At 43.5% G+C, this 17,117-nt stretch overlaps 1 protein-coding gene across 3 annotated transcripts in view; it reads right to left on the reverse strand.

The window, feature by feature from the left end:
* Positions 1-8,940: 8,940 nt before the first annotated feature.
* PANK1 (pantothenate kinase 1) overlaps positions 8,941-17,117 on the reverse strand; it is a 45,631-nt gene continuing 37,454 nt past the window's right edge. For all 3 annotated transcript variants that reach the window (XM_075935119.2, XM_006121441.5, XM_075935121.2), the window contains exons 6-7: positions 11,566-11,691; positions 8,941-10,294 (exon numbers count right to left, since the gene is read on the reverse strand). In XM_075935119.2, the coding sequence (XP_075791234.2) occupies positions 10,235-10,294; positions 11,566-11,691 (186 nt within the window). In that variant the 3' untranslated portion in view covers positions 8,941-10,234. The remainder of the gene's footprint in view (positions 10,295-11,565; positions 11,692-17,117) is intronic.

Below are 17,117 nucleotides of genomic sequence, written 5' to 3' on the forward strand. Positions count from 1 at the left end.
TGGGGTGTAAATAGAATAAACATCTTAAAAATGTCACCAACACTGAGGTTTAATTGATATTACTGTTTAGATTTCTCCAGGAAACTACAATGTCTTCAGTTATTTGCTTTGTCACAAACTTTTGTTAGAAAGATTTCTTCTCAGCCACCTAGTCAGTGGGGCTGTAACAATTTTTAGGATGGGGGTGTTAAGCTGCACCCCCCATTACAGCTGTCCATGCCCTCACTGCACCAAGTGGGGCCACAGCTGGGGGTGGTTGCCAAGCTCCGGTCGTAGGCCAGGAATGGAACCAAATGACTGGTGGCCAAGAGCCCAAGGCTGTGGCAGAGCCCCTGGGGCCAGTGGCTGGGCTCCCAGGCAGTGGCAGTGGGGTGGGCGTTCTGGACCCTAAGGCCAGCAGTTGGAACCCCAGGCAAGGTGCCAGCCACCAGGACCCCGGATGGCAGCAATGCCCCGGAGTGTGGGGTCATGCTGCATGCCATTGCATTCCTACTTCTTGTGCCTATGCACCTAGTAATAGAGAGAGGTGTTAAATAAATAGCATTTGAGATTCCAAAACTCTGCCTGGAGAAAGCTGATTAAGGCTCCCTGAAAGAAAGTCAACTTACACTTTTGCTTCTTCATTCAGACCTAAGTCCAAGTCACCCACAAGGATCCATTCCTTAGAAAAATGGCAACTTTTCATAGTTCCAGCTCTGACAATGGAGGAAAATCATGGTAGAACACCACAGGAAACTACAGAGGGCCAGCAGCCCTTGCCTATCTGAAAATGAGGGATGAAAATGAGCACCTGTCAGGTGCTTGTACACAAACACAAGAAACCTGGGAAACAAACAGGAAGATTTGGAAGTCATGATGCAGTCAAGGAACTCTGATAAAACTGGAACAACAGAGACTTGGTAGGGTAACTCACATGACTGGAGCACTGTCAGCAGGGCTGTCCCTAGGGGGGTGCAGTGCCAGGGCAATCACCTCTCCTCATGCCAGGTGTGGGACCCAGGGCAACCCCCTTTTCCCAGGTCATTCCTCTTCCTGCCCCACTTCTCCCCCACACCCTACCTCTACTCTAACCCTTCTCCTAACCTCTGCCCTGGCTCCACCCCCACCTCTGCCAGCTCCTGCTCAACCGCCCTTCCTCCAGAAGCCCCCTCCAGAAAGCAACATGAGCTGGGGCATTACCTCGGTGGCCTGGTGTGGGGCAACAGCAGGGGCACTCACCACAGCAGCAGGAGCTGGAGTGACCCAGGAGCTGTTCTACTCTCCCCTCCTCCACGCCTGCACTGCCCATTTTCCAGTCCGCTGCGCTCCTCTTCACCGCAGCAGTGGGAAGCGGAGTGCTGCGGCCTGGCCCCAGCCTGCTGTACTCTCCCGAGCCCTGCATCGCTCGGGGAAGCAGAGTGCAGCGGGCTGGGGTGCTCTACTTCCCGCCACTCCGGTGAAGTGGAGCAACCCAGCTGGTAGAGGGCAGGAGTGGCGTGGACTGTTGCGTCTGAAATCTGAAGTAGGAACATCGCTGTTTATTCTGTCACCGGTTCAACTCTATACATCACTCTGCTTCCCAAGCACCTGCCACTGCAGTGAGTGCAGAGGGGAGGTCAATCCCTGCTGCTGCCCACATCCAGGCCATCTTGGGCTCCACAGGCTCCCATCATTGTGGGGCACCATCCCATCCATAGGATGGTTGGGATGGCCACTGCAGGGCCCTCTCAAAGCACAGGGACCAAGGCAGCTACTCCAAACATCCTATGAAAGGGGCTGCTCTGTCATGGAAAGGTGTTAACTGTTCAGGAAGGACAGTTTGGGGAGAACAGGTAGAGGAGCTGCACTGTATGAGAGAGAGGAGTGTGATTGCCCAATGCTCCAGTTCAAAACTGGAGAAAAGTCTGTTCAGAGTCTTTGGGTTAAGATGAGAACAAGAGTGGTGTGACAGTGGGCATCTGCTATAGACCACCAGACAGGAAGACGAGGCTTTCTTCAGACAACTAACAGAAATTTCCCGATCACAGGCTCTGCTTACAGCACCCAGTGCCAGGGCACCTCTCTCATGCACCCCCAGCTTGTTCCAACCAGCTAATAGTAGAAATTAGTTGATGACATGTGACATCTTTAAATATATGGCTTCTCTAGCTCTCATCTAGTACTATGGAGGCAGGAGAAAGTGTCGGGCACACAGTTTCTACAGTTCATATTACCTTGTTTTTCCTCTGGATATAAAGGCTCTTTGCATATTTAAATGACAGCCCCTCAATGAGGGACTAACAAATCTGAAGTAGGGAAATAGCTGTTTATTCTGTCACCAGCTCAACTCTATATGGTTTTCCTCTCCTAAAATGCAACTATGACCTGCCAAAAATCACTTGAGACTATCCCAATGATCATCTCAAAGGAACATGAATGCTAAGAACAGCTGGGGCAGCCTTACCAAAACTGAAGCATCAAACACGTATTACTGTCCTACAAGAAATCATAGACATGTACTGCCATTAGAATGGAACCCTATATATCCTTCTCATAAGAAGCAGTTAAGACTTAGGCTTAGTACTTCTCCTTTCCCTTGCCATTCTTTGAAGTCAATAATAACTTCTATCCAATATTGTAATCAGAGCTCTTTATTATTGAAACTAGGTTTCAGAGGGATAGCCATGTTAGTCTGTTTCAGCAAAAACAACAAGGAGTCTATTGGCACTTTAAAGACCAACACATTTATTAGGATATTAGGGCATAAGCTTTTGTGAGCTACACTTCCTCAGACGCTGAAGCCGAAAAGACAAAAAGAAAAAAAGGGTACAGAGATGGGAGTGTTTCAATAGTGATAATTAAATCAGAATGGATGTGACTCATCTCCAACAATGGTGAGAAGGTGAGGTCCAGGTTGAGATTGATGGTGGGGTGAAACCTGTTGAAATCCTGGAGGAATTCTTCAGGGAACTTTTTCCCATCAGTTCAGATAATGAAGATGTTGTGAGGAAGCAAAAGTAGAGGAGAGGCACTTGTGGATGGGAGCTGAGGAAGTGTTGTTCTAAGTCAGCCATAAAAATGTTGGTGTACTGTGGAGCCATCTGGGCACCCATGGCAGTGCCTCTGATTTGAAGGTATAAATCATCTCCAAATCACCAGTCCATACAGATAATCCACTTCCTGAACACTACAGTACAAATAACTGGTGGTCACACAAGTACCACTCTGTATTGGAAACCTACTGACCACTATACTTACATGCCTCAAGCTTTCGTCCAGAACACATCCTATGATCCACTGTCTACAGACAAGTCCTAAGACACAACCACATTTGCTCTTCCTGAAAAGTAATAGGTGTAATGGCATTGCGCAAGAGGATTTTTCTTGCGCAAGAAGAGGCAGTGTAGACACTCCTTCTTGAGCAAGAGCCTCTTCTGAAAAAAATGGTGGCTCATTAGGTATGCAAATGAGGCTTGGCAATATTCCACGCTTAGCCTCATTTGCATATTACTCGTACAAGAAGCTGCAAGTCTAGGCATAGCCATGGAGTGGTTCTCGCACAAAAGGTAATTTCCCATTCAGATATTCTCATCTCATCACTGTTGGAGATGACTCACATCCATTCTGATTAGCACTGATGTCACATTCCCATCTCTCTATCCTTTTTTTCCCCTCTCTCTTTTTCTCTTCAGCATATGAGAAAGTGAGGTGTTTCTCACGAAAGCTTATGCTCTAATACATTTGTTAGTCTTTAAAGCGCCACCAGACTCTTTATGGTTATTATTAAAACTGCACTTAGGATTATCGCTCACCCTAGGAAGTAATGAGGCATGGACTTGACCTTCCTTAAAATGGCCATTAATCAGAAGAGAAACAGCAAACATCCCACCCCTCACTTTTTTTTTTTTAATAAAAGTAGCCATTATAAAGTGGGGCTCACATTGCTTGGTATTTCTCTAGAGCAGGGAAAGTGAGGGTGGGATTAGAAGAAACAAAATACTGGTGTAAAACTAAGGACTTGCCCGTGTTGTTCATTTTACCTATGAATTATGACTTTAGAGCATAGGTGGGAAAACTTAAATTACATACATAGGTTTCTTTTAAGAGATCCAGATCTGTTGGTGATGCTCTCCTACTAGTGAACACCGCATAAATGTTTTGGAGAGAAAAGGTAGGCAAGAATATTTTTCATTGGACCAACTTCTATTCTCTCACCAGCCGAAGTTGGTCCAATAAAAGATATTATGTTACCCGCCCTTTGTTTCTCTAAAATCCAAGGACCAACAGGGCTACAATAACACAATAGCTAAATATTTTCCCATGAAATATTGCAATCTGTGGGCCAGAGGATTAATTATACTTTGTTAAGACATTAAAAATCAGAATAAGACAGTGTCCCCTTTGATGCACAGTGGCAGCTCCACATCCCCAACCTTGAAGTCACACTGGGAGAAGAATGTGCCAACCTCCAGTTTCTGGTAGAGGCTGGAGTATCGGAATGCACAGGTGTCGTGTGCCCTCCCCAGCTACCCAACGAAAACGTCTGTGAACTGGCCACGGTAGTCGACCAAGGCCAGCCTGCAGGACCATCGAGAAATATCCCTTCCTGTTGATGTACTGGGTGGCTCGATGTTCTGGGGCCTGGATGGAGATGTGGGTTCCATCTATGGGCCTCCTGCAGTTGGGGAAGCCCAGAGCAGCAAATCTGGCCACGATGGGGTCCAGGTCTCCCAGGCGGATGACCCTGCAGAGGAGGACTGAGTTTATGGCCCTCACCACCTGCAGGAGACAGACACAAAACAGAGAATCAAAGGGGGTGCCTGAGCCCTTGGGAGGTCCCTGAGCTCCCTCCTTCCACCCCGCAAAAACATCCCAGGAGCCATACCCTTTGAGGCCAACCTGCTCCTCCTCCCCCCCCCACAGGGCTGTGGGTGGACAGGACTGCAGAACCCCCAGAGGACGAGGCTTCCCCCCCACTGCGAGCCAACCCCCTGCAACCTTCAACCTCCCTCTTTTCCCAGGGTTCCCCTTTCCAGTACTCCCACCCCCTTCAGGGACTGCAGCCTGAGAGGGCCTTACCTCCATGGAGTGCCCCAATGGTGGACTTTCCCATGCCAAACTGGTTGCCCACAGCCTGGTAACTGTCTGAAGTGGCGAGTTTCTAGACGGCGACGGCAACCCACTTCTCCAGGGGGATGGCAGGTCACGTCCAGGTGTCCCATCGCTGGAGGGCAAGGGCGAGCCAGGCACACAACTCCATGAAGGTTGCCTTCCTCATTTGGAAGTTGTGGCACCACTGCTTGTCGTCCGACCGCTCCATCACCAGCCAGTCCCACTAGTCGGAACTGGTGTCCAGCCTCCAGAAACTTCTGTTTACCATGTGGTGCAGTTGCAAGGGCATTGCTCCCGCACACAGGCAGAGGAGCTCAATGATGAGTTTTGAGGCGAGCTCCTGCAGGGCCATGAAGGCAGCCTGCGCAAAGTGCTGTGGAAACTGCAGCATGGCAGTGTGGGGCCATTGCATTCTCAGAGGCAGCTCTGACTCCATGGCTAGGGATGTGCTGTCGTGTCCAAAAGCTGGGCAACCAGAGCACGCACTGCAAATGCTTTGCTGTACTTGGGAGAGGTAGGCAAGCAAGCAGCAGAAGCTGAGAAATGACTGTCCAGGTGGGATCCCTTTAAGCACGTGCTGCAGATAGCCTTAGGCAACAGCACCCAGAAGCAACTGGCCTAATGCCCTGCCTGGATTGGTTCCGGGTGGCCTTAAATGTGAGATTGTCCAATCAACATGGATGCTCTCTTTCGAAATAGCACATCGCTATTTCACTGTGCTTTGTGTGTAGATGTACTATTTCGAAATAAACTTTTCCAGAAGATCTCTTTCAGAAAAGCTTATTCTGAAAGAAGCTTGCAGTCTAGATGTAGCCAAACAGTTGATACCAGCAGAAAAACCTACACCTAGAAGACAGATAGATTCTATATAATGGCTGGGATTGGGCTATTTTCAGAGAGGATCTCCAGCTCTGAAGTTTGCTTCCCTTCTTGCACTAACACAACCTGAATTTGTTGACTTTCCTGGCATGTTGCATGGTCTATTGAAGCATGCATTCTCTTTCCTTGTTTTATTTGTGAACCAGGCAGTTATTTTTCCTTTTTTATACATTTTCAAATTTACATTTTTTTTAAATTTGTATTCTACTTGCACCCAATTATGAGAAACATGAAAATACAATATAGTAAGTAAAGTTCACATTAAGCAAAGTTATTGATGGTCTCATGTGACAGTCACCCAGTAGGAAAAGGCAGAGAAAAGAGGACAGATCAGGTTTTTGTCTGTAACAATCTAAACAAAACGTGTAATGCCTTTGGTAAGCAAAGCACAGCCAGAGACTATGAGAATTTGCATTGCTAATAGCATGCATCTCTCTACTGTTTACTATAGCAATTGCAAAGTCCTAACATATTTGAGCTCAGAAGCTTCAGAGGGTAGCCGACTTAGTCTGTACTATGTTGAAAGATACAGTTTGCAATGTTTCTGTATGACAATTTGAGAAGGAAGACAACTAAAATACACTAGAATGCTGCATGTCATTTATAAGTGCTGATAAATTACTGAGCTAATTAAACAGAGCTAATTAAAAATAGCTGACAAGTGATTTCTGACATTAAAGTCAAGGTCAATATTAATTCTAACGGGCTATAGTATTATATGCATCAGCAAGCCTAGAAATACCTCTTTGGTCCTCGTCCCCACAGAATTTAAGTAATAGCTACAAACCCCTTGTTCCTACAAACCTGTTCCTTCTGCTCACCAGTTTAAGATATGCAGGAACCCAGAAAGAAATGCAGCTCAACCAACAGGTTCTATGCAAGAAGAGTGCACAGGATACAGGATGGCCAGAGAAAGTTGGATGTAGAAGAACAGGAGCAGGTGGATAGCACTTAAATCATCTGGAGAACTCATAGGACAGTGAGTGAATGTTCCAGATCCGGAGAAGTGATCTCACTTCCCCAGCTAGAAGAGTCTATTTTACTGCTGGATGCTGCTACCAAATTGAACCAACAGTTTGGATGACATGTTGGGGACTGGTTGCTCACCTGAACTCTGAGTTCTCTCCTCATTTCTTCTCCTTGTCTGGTTTCTCCATAGAAGGTTAGAAGTCCAAGCACATTGTGTTGGCTCCATCCTTTAAGGCAAAAGTGACTCAGAAAGAAGTAATTGTACCAATTGTACCCTCCTGAGCACAGCTTACATGTCCACAGCTCCCAACATTTTCTGATATTTGTTGAAATACCAAAAGAACTGCACGTGTGATTTTGCATGTGCCAATTTATCCTATGAACATTCTTTGCACTGCAACATGTTAAGTAAACTTATATGTCCATTCAAATTGCTTCCCTTTTAAAACTCAGGAAGCATGCAATGTTTGCAATAGCCAATCTAAAGACCTAATCAATGAAGCTACGTTGCTGAGGGCTATGAAAAATTCCACATACTGAGCAATGTAGTTAGGTCAATCTAACCCACCTATAGACACAGCTTGGTCAATGGAATTCTTTAAGGGGTGGAATTGCGACAGTGATGGAAAAACACCTTCCATTGATGTATAAGTGTCTATACTACAGTGCTGAGTGAAAGCTGCAGCTGTGTTATAGTAGCTCTTGAAGTGTAGACATACCCACAACAGCTAAGATTCTGCAATTTTCCTCAACAACTTTGGGCTGATTTATACTACAAACTTAGGTCAATGTATTCAGCTTTAGGCCAAATTTATAATGAGTTATTTACACTACCCTTTTAAAAAAAAAAAATCGAACCTTGAACTCCACGTGAATGGAATAAAGCCTGAGGCAACATTCATGCCTCAAATTAAAGGGCAGTGTACACACTGTGCATTATAAGAGTGCTCTGTTGTGAATGCTCTGGTGAGCACTTTGAACTCTAGCACTCTTCAGCCAGCAGAGCATGAAAAGCCCCAGGAACTTTTGAATGTTCATTTCCTATTGGAGCAACATGGAAAGCTCACCAGCAAAGCTGAGCATGCACGCCTGTGTCACAAGTCTCCAGCCTGAGCATTCAGGAGAAAGTGGATCTGATTCCTGTTGGGGAGAGACTCTGCAGGAAGAGCTCCAAAGCAGCAAAAGAAACACTGATATCTATGCCAAAATTGCATATGGCATGGTAGATACGAGTTGTTTACACCAAGGACACCCAGCAATGCTGCATGAAAATAAAGGAGCTTAGACAAGCCAGGACAAGGCTGGTTCTGAGCCACAGACATGGGAAGCACTTAAAACACTGTTTTTATTCCATGAGGGATTGGGACCCTAGCCCAGAATTCCAATCTGCTGCAAGGGCTGTGGGATAGCTACCCAAAATGCATCATCCCTGGAGTCGATGTAACCCCTGGCAATCCCTGTGGATGTACTCGGTAGACCACAGCCACCTACTGTGACACACAAAATCGTATTTGTTAAATTGGATGCTAAAAGTCAAGTTATAATTTTGTAATGTAGACATGCTCTAAAAAGCTACATGAATAACATAGCTGGAGTCAACATAATTTAAGTTTCAGGTCTTAGGTATCTTACTGCTCTCCCGTTGGCTTATCTTATTCTTCTCAGAGGGCTGGAGTACGGGGGTCGATTGGAAAGTGCTGTGCCATTGATTTAGCATGTCTTCACTAGACTCGCTAAAATTGACACCCACTGCACTGGTTGCAGCAGTGTCGATCTCTCCCCGATAGAGAAGACAAGCTCTTAATGTAAGTCAAAATGGCAAAACTATAAACTTGTCACATAAGCAATTCAACAAACTTTCAAATAATAGATTAATCACAATAGCAAAGACCGAAGTGACAAACAGGAAAACAAGTACCAGGAAGAGATTGTAAAAACAACAGGAAGATATAACCAAATTAATACTTCTAATAATACTCCTTTTACGTAGATTGATTTAAAGAAATGAATTCCACAAATACATTAAACCCATCACACAGTAAAGGGCTTTATTTCCAGCAGACAAGTCAATACTTCAGTTAGTATCAAGTTATTCAAGGTTTGAGAGATGGAAATTAATAAAGTGTTCAGAAACAAAAATCCAAAACCAAAATGCATCACAGAGAACACGTGCCCCCTAAAATTGTACGGCCTCTCTGTGGGCCTGTACATCATATGACATATCAAAAAAGATGTCTTTCAATTACAGATTTAGAAGACAGAATTATTTAGGAAAAAATACTCAGACTTTACTAAGTTCTGGAGGCAAAATTTTACTTTAATTCCTAATCCAATATATAATGCATTAAGAATGTATTCTAATTTTAGAAAGTGGGATTTAAATATTAGTTAAGCCACCAAATTGCTTTGATGAAGACAACATTTTAAAAAGTTAACGTAATGACAACAGTAAAGTCCGCAGACATACTGAAATTATTCTCCCTTGTTATTTTCTAATACTTAGTAACTGTATAAATAACATCTGTACCATAGAGCTTTTTTCATAGATGACTTTTACCATAACAAGATTTTGTTTTAGTTTTGACTCAATAATAAAAAATTTCAGAATGGAAGAGCCAAAATGCAAGGGGCTTTGATACAACACTAAGCAGTTATTTTCATTCAGGACTTCAGAAGGTGCCAGTGACTACACAAATCTTATCCCCATCTCAGCAGGCCTTTTAGTGCTTCTTGTTAATAGAAACACAGGTAACCATAGAAAGGTCATATTTTTACAGGAGGGAGAATAGGGAAGACGATCTTTTTAAATAAAAAAAAGTGAAGGCAATAAAATTAATTAGTTTAGTGTTCACAGTAAAATGTGCCAGCTTTGTAGTTTCATTTGAAACCAAGAGCAAATCATGAAACGTCATGAAAAATATAAGATAAAAATCTCCTAGAGTGATTACTAGATGAAGTTAAAATTACCACAACTAATCAGTAAACCCCAGAAGAAATGCAGGTGTCTCATAGTATGGGTCCTTCTTTAAACAGTATGCACATTTTAAAATCAATCCATAAAATCTGCATGTTTGGCCACGTTGCACAGATTTTGTTCCTAAAAAATACAGTATACAGAAAAAAAGCTTTTTTATTCCCAGTATGAATTTTGAAGTATAAGCTCAAAACCCAAAAGTTAGATATCAGCTAAAAGGATTTTATATTATTTACAAATCCAGCAGGTAGAACTGCCATAATGGCTTCATTTCCATCCTTCTAGTGGCTTTCATTCTAACCAGCAGCATCTGTGACAGGTATCTCTTTCTAGCTGGTGTCCTCACTGATCTTCTGTCATTTTAAGCAATTCCAGAAGGGCCCCAACAGCTCCAAAATAACCCTTAAAAACAAAAACAAGGACTATCAGAAATTCCGAAGCACAACAAAGTAGAACAATACTCATAAAGCTTTCTGCATTGGTAAGGCAGTTGAAAGATATACATCTTGTGAGGTCATCCTACACGAGTTTTGAACATGTGGATTGCAATTAAATTATTTCAAGGGGGGGGGGGGGGAGTATTTCCCCAGTATTATTATAAGCCTTATGCTGCTTGTTGTGATTAACCAAAGATCAAAACAGCACTTGTAATGGAACCACAGTTTCCATTCTAACCCTATTAATCTAATTTTATCACCATTCGATATTTTCTCAAAACTAAAACAGGTACTGGTCTGAAATTCGGTGATGCATAGCCTTATGCCAGAGAAAGTTTGAGGCAGATGTATGAGGTTTATCAAATGAAAGGGAAGTTAGCAAGATGAGTGCCCATACTAACTGGAATTGAGGGATTTACAATACAAGAAGGCATCTTCAACCACCTCTAAATTAAAGGCCATTTTCACAGAACAGTCTATCACGTTTCATTGGCTTTTTAAGAGACATTTTCTATGCAGGGTTGCCAGATGGTTGAAACAAAAATTCCAACCCCCCCTCCCCCCCCCCAAAAAAACGGGACAAAATTCTGTTGAAGGGAAAAAGGGAGGGAGACCACAGTTGTTGGGGGGGAGAGGGGGGGGAGGGGGAGAAATAAAGGGACTCCAAGGACCTATTAAGCCAAAAAAAAAAATTAAATAAAACAGCATGTCTCCTTTAAAAGTGAGTGCAGGGATAGGAACAGGGGAGCAGATGAGCACTAAGACCCAGGGGAAGCATTGCTTCCCCTAGGTCTTTTGGCCGGCAGCCATTTTGTGCCAGCAGCCTTGGGGAATCAGGGAAGCATGGGGGCTGGGGTCAGGGGGTGTTGGAAACTGGGGGGGGGGGGGAGGAGGGCTCGGAGGGAGATGGGGAGAGGCCAGGCGCTGAGAGCTGGGGGGGAGGAGGTCTCAGAGGGAGATGGGGAGAGGCCAGGCGCTGAGTGTTTGTAGGGTTGCCAGGTGCCCGGTATTTTCGCCTCCTGGCTGAAGAAAAATTCACAAAATACCGGACATTTTAAGTGTCCGGTATTCTCTTAATTTTTTTTTTTTTAACCAGACAGGAGCCAAAAATACCAGACTGTCCAGGTGAATACCCGACACCTGGTAACCCTATCTCTATGGCAACTGTACACTCAAACGCATCATAGAAATAGTTTTCTATAATACAAAAGGAATTCAATGGATACATTACCCTACCTCATGTTCCAAAAACAGAGCCTTCAGCTGCCCCTTGGACCAATAATCCATAGCATATGCTAGCACTTTCATAGAGACCATGTTGATTCTGAGAAAGTTTCCTACAAATACCACTCTGTCAATGTTCTGTAAAATAACAATATATAGATGAAGAACAAAACTAAATTCAGTAGATGTGCTGCTTTAGAGCCATGCACATTTATTTGGATTAAGAAAAAAACTTGGTAATTTTGAACTTTATACATCATATCATATCCCTAATCCCTGCAAGTGAAACCCCAAAAGCAGTAAGTAGCTGTGTTTACTAAGGAGGTAAGTGGCAGAAGGCAGGCAGATTTTATTTCAAGGACAGGATAAAATATGTCACTAATGTGTTAATATACATGTAATCAAATGGCAATTACAAGATATATGATAGTGTGAGAGTTTCTCTGATGTGTATAACTGACATGTAAGCTACCAATACTATTTCCATTTTATTTCCCATGTAATTTATTATGTATGCATTGATATTAGGTGAAACAGCTTTTGAAAAGTCAAGAGAATCAACAACTCCATTTGGCTCCAAAGGAACCTTGGAAGGGTATTTGATAAGAATTACTTTGGAGACATAGGAAAAGACATCTGTAAACATCATTCCCAAACTGAGGTTCCATTCTGAAAAGTGACTGTAAAATGGCAGGTTGAGTTTCCACATTTATTATATCCCACTGGTTTCTATATTAACTGTGCTCTATTTATAAGGAAAATCATTCAAAAACATTTTTAAAAATCCAGAAAATCATCTCACTAACTTCAATTTAAGAGGCTTTTCACACATCACCACCTGTAATTAAAGTTCCTGTAGATCATTATGCCCCAACTTACAATTATACTACTCCATGGAATCCAGTTCTGGTGATGATGCATGAAGAGAAACAGCATCCAACACTCATTAATTTAAAATAGTTCACACCCAGCAAGTCAACAATTCAAGAGCTAGTGCACAGCTGAGGGTGCAAAAGCTCACAAGACTCTTGTTGGGAGCTTAGGTGATGTATTTAATGAACAGTCTCTGCCGAACATCCACAGATTTCTCTCTAAAGATAATGGTGACATATGCATATGGGGCCACAAACTCCCGAGGGTTAATCAGAAGTCTATGACTGTAAAACTTCATTATCTAAATAAAGCTTTTGTTAATAAATGTAATCTCATTTGCACATTTGACTTCTCTTGTAAGTAGTTTAGCCAAGCTGATAAAAATAACTAGACCATGATGTCCTTTAGCACTGTCCAGTGGTGTAGTGAGAAGAGGATATCACACTCAAAATGTGTAAGATATTGGATAGTGCTGAAGTACATCATGGTCCAGTTATTTATATTAACATGGCTAGAGAGTCAAATGTGCATGAGACTATATTTAGCAACAAAAGCTTTATTTAGATAATGCAATTTTTAGTCTTGGAGGACAGAAATCTTAGAATTTGTGGCCACATAAACATACATCAGCATACCCTCCTATAAACTTATTTGGCTGGAGATAAGGAGTAAATCAATCTTTTACAATTTAAGATTAAAAACTAGCAGCAACATTCTGCACTCCCCAAAAAGACACAGGGGCTTCTATCTTGTAAAACACATTTCTTGAAAACTGATAGCAAAGACATTTGCAATACATTTCTCTTAACAACACACTGGCAAGCTGTTCAGGAACCAAATTTAACTTCACTCTTACACTTTCCTCTCCTCCCCTGCTCCCTGCAAAAAATTACGACCATGAAGTTATTAGAGAATCAAAACAAATGGTATCTAACAGACACATGCCCCTTTTATTGAAAATCCTAAACCTAAGGAAAACTATTCATACATAGAGTTCACTATCCTATGACAAGTATGCAAGATTTATGGCAAATTATTTTTAAGAGAACCAAAGTTCTTTTAGTGTTTTTCATTATGCTGTTAAAATCGATAGCCTAACTTTGGAAGGCTACAGAGTATGTATGTGTGGCCAACTTAGTTATACAATGAAATCTATATTGATGCAGTACAGAGGGTTATTGTACAGTTTGTAAGCAGCAGCCTTAGTCTGTACCTTAGGTGCTCTGTAGCTAGGAAAGATGCAAATCACTTCCCTCAACTGTGAACAGTGGAGTGGGGGTCCTTTGTGCAAATCTATGGGATAGTGTTTCATTGACATGTATCCAAATGTTCTGGCTACAGAATTTACACACATCTTTATGCAAGCCATCACAGCTTTGAAGCTCAGGAAAAAGAACCTTCTATTTATTTATTTATTTATCATCCTCATATTGAATCTTTTTCATTAATATGTTTAAGCTACAATCATAAGACTCATCAAATCTTACGCAAGTCACAAAGGAATCATCACCATACCCCTGAACCAACACATAATGCTTCACAACAGGCTATGTGCATTTTGCTGGCAGGGGTAGCTTTGCTTTCTCTGAAAAGATCAAAAACTGGTTATTGAATTAATGAAACCAGTGATATCACAATTTCTCCTAGAACAAAAATATTTATTTTAAGATTCAGCCTAGGATTTTTCTCTGTAATGCTAGCCCATCACACACTGTGAATAACTGCTCATCCTTTGTGTCATGTAACTAAAATAAGCATAACAAACAAGATCAAAGTGCTGGGGGGGGGGGGGGAAATCTATTCAGATGTCCTCTATGAAATGCAAGCTATTTATAACATTTACCCATTCTTCCTAGTAGTGCTACTGATCACATCCAGTTAAAAGACATTATCCATTAAGCAAATAGTTAAAAAGTTCTTTGTAGAGGCATAACACATTGCAGAGTGTCATTAGTGATCTTTTTTCTCCTTTTAATGCACCACAAGCAGGTCTCTGTTGTAACTCTCGATGCTTTGATAGCCCTGTACAATGCTGCTTGAACTCCATGCCACAAGGCAACACTGTAAAGAAGCTGAAAGCAAAAAGAATGTAGAAAACCCTCAAGACTGAAGATAGCTTTCCAGAAAATGAAACTAACTCCATGAATAGTTCTTAACCAATAGGTCATGGCCCGTGGCCCACCTGGCTCAATGCAAACCTTTCCATGGACCAGCAGTTGCTAATGGAAACTGTCAATTATATAATTACATGTGAGCCATTTTGCAAGTGCTGCAACTAGGGAGAATGGTTTCATTTAACCAGTAAGAAAGGAAATGTTAATTTAAATTATTAAACACATTAAGTGCTTTAACTTTCTCATGTTAGTTTATCAAACTTTATTTAAAATGAAGTACAATATTAATTTATGTCTAACACCAAAGGTTTCCATATTTTGTTTATTTATGGTTGGGTATCTTTTTTGGTTCTACTGACCAACAGGAAAAAAAAAATCAGTTGGGGCCCACACAAATGAGAAGTTAAAAAACAAACAAACACATCCCACAACCCTCCAAAAATGTCCAACCCTTACTGATGTGCCCCCCCCCCCGCTGAGACATCTCACTCCTCTGGCACTCCATTGCCACCAGGGGAAGGACAGGGAAGACTGAGGTTCAGGGCTCCTCATAGGCCAGATTTACTCTTGTGAGGTTCCAGGATTAGTGGATTTTTTGGATCCCCCTAGGCGCTGGGATTGGGACAAAAATAAAGGGTTCAGTGTGCAGGACAGGGATGCCAGCAAGAAGGATAGGGATGGGGGTGCAGGATCTGGGCAGGAGGTGGGGTGCAGGAGCAGGCTGGGAGTAGTGTGTCTGGCCAGGGGAAGGGGACAATAACAAGGGAAGGTACAGTGTCTGGCCAGGTGGGACGGTGCAAGAGCGGGCTGGGGGTATGGGGTCTGGTCAGGACGGGGTACTTACTTTCATGCTCCATGCTGCACGCTCCCAGGCACCGCCTCCCTCTGCTCCCATTGACTGAATTCCGGCCAATGGGAGCAGCGGGGAAAGCCTCCAGGCAGCATGCCCACATGCTGCTGTTCCCTCAACCAGGGGAGGGGGAGCGCTTCTTCCCTGCGAGCCGGATTGTGCGGCAAGGCTTGGGGGCTTTCTCTCTCCCCATCACTCCCCAAGCAGGAAGCAGGCATTAGTGCTCCAACCTTGAGGGGGGAAGTGGAAGGAGTGCAAGGCTGGAGTGCCAGCACGGGCTCCTTGCTGTGCAGCGAAGAGGGGATTGACCTTGAACTATGGACCACCTGGAAGGCAGCTGAGGACCGGTTTGAGAACCACTGTACTAAAGCAATAGTTAAAGAGAAACACTGGATCACTACATATATGGATATTCATGTCCCTGTGCTCTATAGTGAGAACAACTGAAAGGCTCTAGAGATCGTTAATTATAGGAGTGCTTATTTATTTATAAAAACTTTTTTTTTTTTAAACAAATGTCCTGTGCCTTGTTGTAAAGAAGGGGTGGGCAAAAGGGCCTCTGCCCCCAGGTCAATTAGGGCCTGGGGGCGGGGGAGCTGCATGAAGCTTCCTTCACCCTACCCTGGCCCTGCGAGGAGCCCGCAGCACTTCTAGTGCCATATGCTCCTCGCAGGGCGGAAGACTTCCCACACTCCCCCACCCCGAGGCTCTGATTGGCCTGGGGATAGGGGAGCGTGCCAAGCCTCTTCCAGGGCATTGGTGCTTAGTGGGACTGGAGGGCAAAGGGCCTCCCCCACGCCACAAATTTCTGAAATGGTCATGGGCCACCCAGGAAATGGCAGGGCCTCAAGCCTGCGGTGAGGGAGAGTACATGAAGTCTTTGCCCCTGGCCTCCAGTGCCTAGAGAAAACTGCCAGCTCACCCTTCCCTAGCTCTCGATCTAAATTGGGGTGGGCAATAAAACAGTGGTGGATCACCAGGGTTAGTCCCTAGCAGGCCCCCACTACATTTACCTGTGCCTCTGCAAGTATGGACAACTGCAGCGCCTGTTCGTCACAGAGTGCTATTCCTAGACAATGGAGCTGTGGGAAGCGGTATTCTGGTCCATTTCGCTTTCTGTGGCTCCCATTGGCCGGGAACAGAGATCCATGGCCAATGGGAGCTACAATCACCCGCACTTAGAGGTAAAAACAGCAGTGACAGCCCACTAGGGGCTAACCCTGGGGGACTGGATTTGGTCCACAGGCCAGTATTTTTCAGACCTTTAATGATTTTTGGTGCTCTGCTCTGGACCCTCTCCAATTTTTCCACATCCTTCCTGAAATGTGGCACCCAGAATTGGACACAAAACTCCAGGCTGATGCCTAATCAGTGCAGAGAAGAGCAAAAGAATTACTTCTTGTGCCTTCCTTACAGCACTCCTGTTAATACATCTTAGCATGATGTTTGCTTTTTTGATAACAGTGTCACACTGTTGACTCACCTTTAGCTTGTGGTCCACTGTGACCCCTAGATCGCGCTCTCAGTACTCCTTCCTAGGCAGTCATTTCCCATTTTGTATGTGTGCATCTGATTACTCCACTTAGGAAGGAATACTTTGCATTTGCAAATAACAGACTTCAAAAGAGCTAGAAGTCAAAATTAAATATGTATATCTATCTAGTGGGACAGTCATAGAATAGGTATATAAGCACATAACAAAATCAGTAAGTGAAGTCTCTACTGCA

This window comes from Pelodiscus sinensis, chromosome 8, assembly GCF_052426305.1.
Source record: "Pelodiscus sinensis isolate ZL-2025 chromosome 8, ASM5242630v1, whole genome shotgun sequence".
In the NCBI taxonomy this organism is placed as follows: Eukaryota; Metazoa; Chordata; order Testudines; family Trionychidae; genus Pelodiscus; species Pelodiscus sinensis.